The sequence below is a fragment of the Ursus maritimus genome, unplaced genomic scaffold, assembly GCF_017311325.1.
Source record: "Ursus maritimus isolate PB19 unplaced genomic scaffold, ASM1731132v1 scaffold_3, whole genome shotgun sequence".
NCBI lineage: Eukaryota > Metazoa > Chordata > Mammalia > Carnivora > Ursidae > Ursus > Ursus maritimus.
This window is the reverse complement of record NW_024425563.1, coordinates 94,388,450-94,399,638: the sequence shown is the minus strand read 5'-3', so window position 1 is coordinate 94,399,638 and position 11,189 is coordinate 94,388,450. Positions and strand designations below refer to the sequence as shown.

The window sequence follows — 11,189 nt, the reverse complement described above, 5'->3', positions numbered from 1 at the left end:
TGCAGGGTCTGTCCCACTTCCGCCACCTGTTCAGGGCATTTTGTTTGTTTTCAAGTCAGTGACAATCCGTGAGAATTGTATTTGGGAATTACAAATAATCTGTAAAAGGCCAACTTTTGAGCAGATTTCTTTACACAGATATTTTTTAGAGCAGTTTCAGGGGTACAGTGAAATTGAGTGGAAGATTCGGACGGAGATTTCCCCTATGCCCTCGTGCCCACCATCCACGTCCCCGCAGAATGGCGCACTGGTGACAATGGACGGGCCTACACTGACCCGTCATCATCATGCAGAGCCCGTGGCTTCCCTCAGGGCTCACTCTGGCTGTGGCCAAATGTCTCACCCGTGCCCACCACAGAGCACTTTCACTGCCCCCCAAGCCCCTGCTCACCCTGCCTGCTCAATCCCGGCGGATCTTCACTGTCTCCAGACCGGTGCCTTTTCCAGAATGTCAGAGACTCGGGGTCCCGCAGGCTTCAGCCTTCTCAGACTGGCTGCTGTCGCTTAGAGCTGGGATTTCGGGTGACTCCACGACTTTCCGCAGTGTGACTGCTCATTCTGTTTTAGAGCCGAATAGGATTCCCTGTTCCGGATGGGCACAGGCGGCAATCCGGTCACCCGCAGAAGGAGGTCACGTGCGTCCGAGGTTTGGTGACGATGAAGCTGCTGTCAACACCCGTATGCGTGACAGCGGGAGCTGACGGCAAGGGGGTGCTGGTTGGTCGGCTCTTCCCTAACCGTCCTGCAAAGCTGCGGCCCCATTTGGCATTCCCACCAGCAATGAGGGAGAGCTCCTGCCGCTCTGCGGTTTTATTATTTTTTTACATTTTTTATTTTTTTAAGGATTTTATTCATCCATTTGAGAGAGAGTGAGAGCTAGAGAGCACACACAGAGGGAGAGAGAGAACCAGACTCTCCGCTGAGCAGGGAGCCTGACACGGGGCTCAAGACCAGGACCCTGGGATCACGACCTGAGCTGAAGGCAGATGCCCAACCGAGACCCCCAGGTGCCCCATAGGGTTATTTATTTATTGCCATGAACGTGTGTTTACTGTACAGAAGCAAGGAACTCAGGAGGACCGGGGACATTGGCGGCTGATTTCCGGCTCCACAGGCTCTTCTTACTTTGGGCTCCTGGGGAGGGGAGAGGGGCAGAGGACACAGAAGCGGACGGCCAGGCCACTGGCCACCCGCCGGGCCACCAACAAGGGAAACTGGAAAAGCAGGTTGGCTGAGGGCGGGAAAGCAGGACCTCAGGCTCTGCGGCCTTCAGTCAGGTTTGGCTTGGAGACAGAAACCGCCATGCAGAGCTGGCGGGCTCACAATGCGGGGCAGCAGCCAACCTTGGCACATGAGGGGAGCATCCTGGAGTCGGGGCTCTGCTGCCCTGCTCGCTCAGGAAGGAGAGGCAGCACTGTCCTGCCCGCTTCCACGGGAAGGTGGCCCCTGGACAGGGAGCTGGTTCTCTTGCTTGGCCGAGCCCTGTGGGAGAGCAGGGCCACTGTTCCCGGGGCGGGAGGTGCCCGGCCATCTCAGGGGTCTCCAAGAGTGGACGGGGGCGGGGCATGCTAGGAGCTCGGGCTCCCTCTGCCCCCAATCCTCATCGAAGCAGATGCTTGCTGGACACCTGCTGATCGTCCCACGGCGACCCTGCAGGGCACAGGTGCTCAGCCAGGACCGGGGCGGGCTGAGGGGGAGGAAGGAGGAGCAGACGGGCGCATCTGTGCGGATGCTGGGTGCTCAGCCCCCCTGCACGCTGACTGCAGGCAGCCTGCTCCTGGGTGCCCCCTGTTCGCCCCTGGTTAATCTCTTGGACAGACGTTGCCAGCTTTGGAATCAATCAGGACACAAAAGAGATCTAGTTAGTCCCTGCTCCCATGGACCTCACGGTCTCGTAGGAAAGGCAGGTAACAATGCTTGTCTGGCCCAGAATGTTTAGTCAAGCTCTAGACGTCCCGCCTAAGGGACAGGGGACACGACATACAGGGGTGAAGGAAAAAGTGACCATGGGACTTGCTGCGAGGCAGCTCACCTGGTTTGGGAAACTAGCGTAAGGAAATAACGCCAAGAACTCTTGCACCTTGAGAGAGTAGAGACATGACCACCAGACACAAAGCGTGACCCGGACTGGCTGTGGGGTTGAACGAAGCTGTGGGAGGCGTCGGGACATCTGGATGTGTGGGAGCGCGGCGTGGAGCCCGTCACCTTGCTGCGGTAACGAGTGTGCTCACGTAAGGGCACGTTTTGGTTTTTCTGAGATGCACGCGGAGATATTTATGTGCGACTGACTTTCCAAAGTTGGCAACGACTAAACACGCGTGTGCATGGAAGGTGCAGCTGCGTGGGAAGACGGAGGGAGTGGGACGGGCTGGCCAAACCCAGGCGTTGTGCGGGCGCTCCCTGTTTACAAAGGCTGAAGTGTTTTTATTATTTTTTGAAAATATTTTATTTGTGTATTAGAATGAGCAGGGGGGAGAGGAAGAAGCAGACTCCCCACTGAGCAAAGAGCCCGATGCCGGGCTTGATCCCAGGATCCTGGGATCATGACCTGAGCCAAAGGCAGACGCTTCACTGACCGAGCCACCCAGGTGGCCCTGAAGTGTTTTTAAATAAAACATCGGAAAATGATCACTATCGAGTTGTCTGTGATCGATCAGCTGCGACGGGGACCAGGGAGGTAGCCATGGGGGGAGTTGCAGCTGCTCATTCTAGAAGCAGAGGGCTCCGCGGGGCAGGGGAGGGTCGGCTGCGGCCAGCACTGGATAGGCTGTGGAGAAGCCTGCAGATCCCAGCGGCGACCCGCGCGGCAGGTTGCAGGGCAGGGGGTCAGGTGGGCCGTGTGCTGGGAGGGGAATGATCCTGGGGCCGCTCGCGCCCATCCCCTTCTGATAGCTCTTCCCTCTGTTGGGGAGTGCTCCCAACCCCACCCGGGATGCAGGCCCCACCAGAATGAGCAGAGCTGGGAGGCTCTGGTCTCTGCTCCGTAGCAACAGCCGCTCTGGACGGTGAGGCTCTCAAAGAGGACAGGTCATTCTGGGGCTGTGTCTGCCCGTGTCCGGCCGTCCCCAAGGCACTTGGCGGCCCTTTCAGGATGGCTATCTTGAATCCTCCTCTCTCACCAGCAGCCTGAGCCGTGACGAACGCACATGGAAAGGGTTTGGGCAGGGGGTGCGGAGACCGGGAGGGGCGTCCACGAATCCCACCCCCACCCCATCTTGTCACAGCAAGCTGTGTAGCCGGCAGCTAATGATGGGGTGCAGCCCCGTGGCTCCACTCAGGTTCAAGACCACGCTAAGCCAGTCTCTGGTGACAGAGGCGGAGGTGGCTGCGGGGGACAGTGATGTCCGCAGGACCTCACAGAGCACGTGACGCCTAGACCATTCACTGCCCTTCATCTTCAACAAACAGATCGGGCAAGTGGCCGAGGACGCCCGACTAAAAAGGCACTCCTAGTTCCGGGCCCCTGAAACATTTCCTTGATCCTGTCCAGAGCCCCTCCCTCTGATGGTGGCCCTGAAGTCCCGACAGGTCCCTGTGGTTGGCTCAGCCTGGGAGGTGGCAAGGTGAGGGCACCAGCGGGGAGGGACCGTGGAGACGGGGACACTCCCGCACCGTCTGGCGGCGTCTGGTCCTGGACCCAGGTCTCCACCTCCCTCCTCATGCGGTCTGCTCCCACGGTGGCTGCTTCACGGGCGGTTCTCGGGGGCCCCATGCGCTCACAGGGGGGTGTCTGACCGCCAGCAGCTCACGGGATCCCTATCTTGTCCCTCTGGATGTCCCTCCGGCTCCACTTCTGACCTGAGTCACTGGCTCAGACTAAAGGTGTGCTAGCCCGGATTCGCTGCCACTTTTCTGGTCTCCGCACCTGTCGTGTCGTCATTCCTTCTGCCGCTTTGCCTTGTGTGTTCTTCTAGTGCCTCCAGGCGGACGGCGAGGTGACCGAGAGCCTCCGGACCACGGATGCACACTGCTTTCCGGTGTCCTCGTGCCACCGCTCTTACTGCGCCTCTGAAGGCTGGGCAGGCTGTTTCGTCTCAAGGTGGCTCCTAATTTCACTTGTAATTCCTTCTTGGACCCCTTGGCTGTCAAGAGGCTAAACTTAACCACACCTTTGTTACTGTTGTTCCACACAGCAGGACACATTGTTGCCGCAGAACCCAGTAGTTAGTAACACCCAGCTTTGATCCCTGTGGTCAGGGAAGGTGCTCGCCCTGTCCGCATGGTTCTCACTTCTGCACTGGAGTCTCGTGGCCCCCAGGCGCGTGGCGGTCTGCTTGTCTGGAAATTGCATGCGCGTGGCACATAGGTGAGGATGTGACAGATGAGGCATTAGGCGGCAGCCTGAGAAGCCACCCCTCGAGGCTGCGAATGTCACCGGCGCCTCCCCTTCCCCAAGCACACCCCTGTGCTGCCCCACGGGGAAGCACCGTGGGCAGCAGGTCCACGGCCTCACCTCCCTCCTGAGTTCCAGCACAGACGTGAGAGTCCCAGGAAATCCGTATCTGGTGTCAAGCTTTACGAAGACAGCATGGTCTTGCGTGAACTTCTGCACCTTGTTCTTTCATCCCATGGTGTTTGAGGGGCGCCCATGGCGCTGCGGTCCCCGTCCCGCGGCTGTCATGTCTTGGCCTGAGCCCAGCCTCCTGTGGGTGGACTTTACAGCAGCTTGCAGCCTTTGGCTCATCTCCAGATTTCTCCGTTCTGCCCAGCAGCACCCACGATGACGACCAGTGAGACCACAGCATGCATGGCACCCGCACTAGGTACCCCCCCAACCCCAGCCTGGCTACGGATGCGAGACAGAATTCTGGACAGGCCCCACTGCACCTCCTTGTCCCCCTGCCCCCCCAGCACTGGGAGTGCGCTTCTGCCCCCTCAGCCACAAAACAGGCTGCAGAGACACTAAGGCCCACGTCTGGGGTCCCAAGAGGTCAGTGGGTAAAGCCACCCAGGCCTGCCTGCCCTGGACACCCCCCCCCACTTCCCAGCTTCCGGTGCCCCACGGATACTCCCCCTTTTCCGCCACAGGCCTCATCAACCTCGCTTGCTGGGCGGCAAGAAAAGGCCACCCAGGCAGCCGGTGCACAGCTGGATGGGGGCCCCCGCAGGCCCAGGAGCCCAGGGCCACCCTCCACAGGCCTCCTGGAGCTGCTGTCTGGAGCCAGCCCGGACTTCAGTCCCGGTCCCTACCGAGGTCCCTGGCTCAGGATGGCTGGCTCTCTGCCCCAGGCACGCCCACGCAAGGTGACAGGGTGGCAGATGTGTCTCCTGGCCCTGGTGACGCTTCACAAAATAGTTCTCCTACTGAGCCAACTTGGAAAATTCCAGGGACGAGGAAATGTACTGTGAGGCGGGAACAGCTGGGTCTTGGCTGGGCACAGAGCCCCGCCCACGTGGGGAACCCGGGCCGGGCGCGAAGGAGGGACTCAGCAGGCCCACCGTGAGGGAGTCCTTTAATGGAGACGGGCAGACAGGGGACACGACTCGGCCCTGGGCCAGTGGGTGCATTGGCTCCTCCTCCCCCGCCTGGCTTGACCCCAGGGCGGACACGGGAGAGGCAGTTTTAAAAAACACAGCGAGACTGATTCTTCACTTTCACGGAAAAGGGGACCTCGGAGGAGCAGCCCGCTGGAGAATTTGTACAGAGTCTCAGCACCCCCCCCACTGTGTGCGCCCAGGAGGGGCAGGAGCCCGCGGGGCCCCTGGCAGCACAGGAGGGACTGGCCGTCCGTACCTCCTACTGCTCCTACACTATGTACATCGTTGTGCTTTAGAGCTCCCCGCCCTGCAGCCTTGGCCTGAAGCCTCCGGTGGGAAGAGGGGTCCCCCTCCCACTGCGAGCTCAGACTCAGGACAGAGCAGCCCTGCTCTCGCCAGTGAGCCAAGGGGGTCGAAACATAAGGGTCAACGCTGGACAAGATGCAGGCTGGTGGGAGCAGGCAGGGCTGGAGGGGCCAGGGGCAAGGCCTCAGGTCAGGGTAGCAGGTGAGTATGGACAGGGGTAAAGCCGGGCTGGTGGGGGGCGGGGCAGGTGGTGGATGGGGGCGGGGCTGAGCATCTCATCAAACACCATTCCGCAGCAGAGAGGGGGTCAGGGGGTCCACCTAGGGCCCCTCCCACCCAGCACAGCTGCCTCCAGTGTCAGGGGCCGGGTGGGAGGGGGGAGGCCCTGGGTTCTGGTACGCAGGTGGGGTGGGGCAGGGCATGGTGACATCTGCGGGCGTGTCCCCGCCGGCTGGGTGGGGTCTACAGGATCAGTTGTTCTCGAAGAGAGAGAGCAGGTCATCATTGTTGTTTGTGGGGAGGTCGGGTGGGCCCAGGTAGGACAGCAGTTCCTCGGGGTTGGTCAGTTCTGGGAGCAGCTGGGGACAAAGCAAAGCCATCAGTGGCTCTGGCCTCCGACCCACCGCACCCCTGCTCGGGACCCTGACCCTCAGCCTGCACTGGGCCTCTCCCTGCCGAAAGCTGCTCTTTGACCAGGAATCACTCCACAAAGTTGTCCAAGGCCAGCCTGGGACACGCAGGCAGGCACGGGGCTGTGCGGGGGGCCCACCCGGCGCGAGCAGGGCAAATGCAGGAGGTGGGATCTCCAGCGTCGGTGATTCGCTGCTTTGAGCTGCTCTAACTTTTCTCAGGTTGAACTTCAGAGTTTGGTTTATTCGGGTCGAGGACGGTTACCTGTGTTTTACACGCTGATTTTGGCTCACACAGCAAAATGAGTCACATAGGTTGGGCCACACCCCGAGCCGGTGTGGTCAGCTCCAAGCCCAGGCTTCTCGGGCACTCGGCACAGGTCCCCAGAGCCAACCCCATGGCTATGGCAGGTACCTGACACTCATCATCGCGAGAGCTGATGCTATCTGACCAGCTCTCCAGGCTCTGGAAGTCACTGGGGTGTCAGTGTCCTCCCTTCTAGGAAGCGTGTGGACCCTGGGGACAATGCACACGCCGTCCCCAGCCCCAGCTCCCACGTGCTCCCCATAATGGGGCCCGTACTCACGTCCAGGGCCGGTTCTGGGGCCTCCCCCGCCCCAGACATGGGGGGCCCCATCACGCCTGTGGCCGCGCTGAAGGCCAGCTCGCCGATGGGGCCCGAGCTCACTGGGCCCAGGGGCTGCCGGGATGCTGGGGGAGGGTTTGGATGGTGCAGTTGGGGCCCCGGGGGCCCCCCAAGGCTGGGGGCATGTAGCCCCTGCGGCCCAGGGTTGTGGGCTGGGTCCAGGTGGCCCGCTGGTGCCATCTGAAGGAGAGAAGAATCCGGTCAAATGGCCCTGGGCCCTCGTCCCTGGGAGCCGGCCCTCCACCCTCTTCCGGCACTGACCTGCCCTGGGAGGCAGGGGGCAGACTTCTCCGGTGTCAGGAGGCTGCTGGGAAGGTCAGACTGGTAGGAGCTGGGGGGCGGCCCTGTGGTGAACTCAGGAAGGGCCGGGGTGCTGGGCGTGGTGGGCGGGAAGGAGTCCGGGAAGGTCCCGGGTCCCAGGAAGCCGGAACCTGAGAGCAGAGCCAGTCCTGGGTGAGGCCCAGGGGCTAGCGCTGGCGGAGCGGTCTGGGGAGGGGGGGCTCCCAGCGCTCTCCCGCAGGTAGCGCCAGGCCTTATAGAGAAGGGCATCTCTTCTCATCACAGCCAGGGGAACAGGTCTCATGACGTTGGTCTGGGATGCGAGGGGATGGGAAGGGGACCCGCCTCACCCAGACACACCCACAGGTAGGGTCAGAGAGGACCAGGCCCCAGAAGTGTGCCGGCAGAAGGCCCCTGCTCCCCAGCGCTGGGGAGGGTGGGCCCAGCTACCACCCACCCCCATGGCTGCATCCCCAAGCAGGGCCCCAGGTGCAGGACCCGCACAGTGACACTTCACTGGTCTGGAGAGAACAGACCGCTTGACTGTGGCCATCTGCGTCCCCGGGCCAGGCCCGCCATACTCACCCTGGCTGGGATAATCGCCAGGGGCCGGGGCCGAGGGGGGCTGCAGAGGGGCGAAGGGGGCGGCCCCGGGGCCCAGGGCCGCAATCATCTCCATGACGCTGGGCATGAGCACGTGTGCGGGGCTCACGGTGCGGCAGCGCTTCAGCACCGGCCCATCGGGCTCCTCCTTGACGTGCACGTCGGGCTTCACGGGCACCGGCTTCCAGCTGCACGTGGGGTCGATGGTGATCTCCTCGTAATCGGAGCTGGGTGGAGACAGGCGGGCTGCTCACCAGCTGTCCTGCAGCCTCTCCCTGCCCCGGGCCCCACGGGGTGGCTGTGGGTTCCGGCCACGGAGGAGCAGGGGTGGGGGGATGGCGGGTGCTTCTCCCAGCCGTCCCGGGGCTGCCCGCTGCCGACTGCAGACGCCGGGCGACAGGAAGACACTTACTTCTGAATGTAAATGAGGATCCCCAGCATGTACTGATCCACCTCCAGCCCCTCCAGCAACGCCGTCTTGCTGTTGAAAACCGAGGGGACGCGGCTCGGAGGCCTGTCACCTCTGTGCACTGTCACTGTGCCCGAGGCCACCCCATGGGAGGTGACCCCTCACGACGGGGACTGGGTGTGAGGTGACGCCACGGGTGACGTCTCTGCCCTGAGCCGCAGCGTCCCCATCTGTGCTGGGGCCCCCGGAACCTGACTTGGGTTTTTCTTGGTGCTGTGTGTGTCATGGGGAAATAGCCTGACAGCCTGACAAGGGCCACCCTGGGCCGCCATGAGGACCGTCTTGGGGATACTCACTTGCACACGGGGCACCTCCAGGTCCCCCGCTCACAGTTGAGCTGTAGGTAGGACTCCAGGTCAAAGCACTGTGGGGAGGAGAGGTGGTTTCTCACATGGGGGCCAGGGGCGACCTGCCCGCACCCCGCGATCGAGCCATGTGCTTCTGGGACGATCTGCTCACGTGGTGAGAAGCCACGTGTGCCAGGCTTTCCCTGGGGCACCCCTTCTAACAGACGGACACTAGGGACAGCCCACACGGTCCTCATGGGGACTGGGATGCCACGCGACCAAAGAATTGGGCCTCTGTGCTGGTGAAGAATCCCCTCCAGACCACGGTGCCTCAGAAGACACCGCGGCGGGGCCCCAAGTATCACACGTAAGACCAAAACTCGTCCACGCACGTGGGGGTCGCTCCTGGGATGGCAGGACCGCACCTGCAGCCTTGTCGGCTTTGAGATGAGACCCCGAGGATGAAGGGCAGTGGTAACTGTCCTCAGAGACAGGGGAAGGATGGGGGAGGTTGGCCACCGGCCTGCTGGCTGCCTGTCCCCACCTGCCAGCAGAGGGGGCGACGGAAAACAGCCGTCAGAAGTCCTGGCAGAGCTCGCGGGGACCACCCACCTGGATGTGGCGGCAGTCGTGACCACGGGCGGGGAGCTGGATCCTGCGGAAGGTGATGGGGCACTTGAGGGACACCTTGATGGCCGTCTGCTCCACCCCGTCCTCGCCGTTGGGCCCAGGCGTGCCGGGGATGGTGCCGCTGCTGAAGTTGCGCTTTACTGGTGTCGACGGGGGAGAGGACTGGACTGAGAGGCCGCTGCTGGCGCCACAGCTCCAAGGGACCGCGTGGGGTTGACCGCTGCCCCCCCGCCCCACCTGGGGCCCCCGTTGCAGGGGACCCAGCCTTGTTGGACGCGGGGACGTTCCGGGTGGTGGCCGGGGCCACTCACTCTTGGTGATGCAGTGCTCGGCGGGCAGGAGACGCTTCTTGAGGAGACCCTGCAGCACCGAGCGGACGGATGGCCGGTGCACGAGCTGCAGCACGAAGAGGTGGGACTGCGGCGGGAGGAGCCGGTCAGGGGCCGCGGCCCGGGGAGCCTGTCCTGCTCTGGGAGCCCCCCGCGCCGCGGGCCGGCCCAGCCCACCCGGGGAGCCCCTTGTCCAGCCGTCGCCTGGGAGAACACCGGCACCCGAGAGCCCCCTGCCCGTGCCCGGCCTACAGCATCCCTGTGATCCCCCAGGGCCGGCGCGGGCGGGGGCTGCTCATCTGAGCCCGGCTGCCTCTCTTCGCCCCGCTCTGTCTGGAGCCCCGGTAACTCCCAGCAAGGCTTTGGGGACAGCCAGCCTGCAGGACTCCCGAGCCTCCTCGTGGGAAGACCGGCTCAGAGGCCTTCTCGCACGGGACCAGCACGAGCGCCCCGTCGAGGTAAGCGGGCCTCGCCAGAAAGCAGGGAGGCCGCTCGAAACTGTGGGGCCAGGAGAACAGACGGGCCTGGAAAGGGCGGGCTCCAGCGGGCCACGGCGGGGTAGCCTGGCCCTGCGGGGGCACTCACGCAGCAGCAGGCTGTGACCGTGATCTGGATGGTGTTGCGGCCCGGCTGGCACACGTGCTTCAGGTACAGGGGCTTGTGGGACGTCTTGTTGTCGCCGCGCTCGATGGTCAGCGGAGTGGCGTTCACGCTGACCTGCACCGAGGCCGGCCAGTTGGTGTTCATCTGCCGGTCCTCGTGGTGGTAGCACTTGAACTGCAGCTCCAGGTCGGGCCTGCACGGGCGGGCGGGCGCTGAGAACGGGCCGGCGCGGGGCAGGGGCCACACGCGGGGTGGGGGGCCCGCTCACCTCAGCATCAGGGTCTTGTAGACGGAGTCGCGGAGCTGGAAGGCATGGTTGCTCACGGCCAGGTTGTGCTGCAGGCGGAAGGGCTCCAGGACCACCCCGTCACGCACAGGGAAGGTCAGCCGCAGCTCGTCACAGGGGCCACTGCCTGGGAGCGGGCCACGCTGGTGTGAGCCGACCGCCTGCACCCCGGCAACTGGCATGGAGGACGCTGGGCTGCACGGCCCGCCCCACCCCCACTGCAGGGATGTGGTCATGGAGCACGGCCCCTCCTCCCCCGCCTCGGGGCCAGGGTGTGGGCGGCCTCTCTCCTGGGGCCCTGGCCGGCCATCACCTCCAACGGAATAGGGTCTTGGTGACCTGCCTTCCGTCCCGCCTCAGTCACCTGGCCCAGGGTCCCCTCAATTATGACTAGAGAACATGCCCCCGACCGAGAAAGAGGGTGCCGCTGGTGCTTTCAGAAGGGGTGGGAGGCTGAGGAGGTGTGAACGGACCACCTGCCATCATCCCAGGGCCTGAGCTAGGTTTCTAGGACCCTAGCTTCTGCTGTGGCAGTCCCCCCCAGAGCAAGGTGTTCTTAACCAGGAGTGGGCTTCAGGGGACTCATAAACCCCCTAAAATCATACACAAAGTTTTGTGTGCACATGTATCTTTCTAGAGAGAA

At 63.2% G+C, this 11,189-nt stretch overlaps 1 protein-coding gene across 1 annotated transcript in view; it reads right to left on the bottom strand.

Annotated features, from left to right (window-relative positions):
- Positions 1-5,436: 5,436 nt before the first annotated feature.
- LOC103674680 (zinc finger MIZ domain-containing protein 2) overlaps positions 5,437-11,189 on the bottom strand; it is a 15,088-nt gene continuing 9,335 nt past the window's right edge. The window contains exons 15-19 of the mRNA XM_040644471.1: positions 8,355-8,423; positions 7,925-8,169; positions 7,322-7,491; positions 7,001-7,240; positions 5,437-6,362 (exon numbers count right to left, since the gene is read on the bottom strand). Of these exons, the coding sequence (XP_040500405.1) occupies positions 6,255-6,362; positions 7,001-7,240; positions 7,322-7,491; positions 7,925-8,169; positions 8,355-8,423 (832 nt within the window). The 3' untranslated portion in view covers positions 5,437-6,254. The remainder of the gene's footprint in view (positions 6,363-7,000; positions 7,241-7,321; positions 7,492-7,924; positions 8,170-8,354; positions 8,424-11,189) is intronic.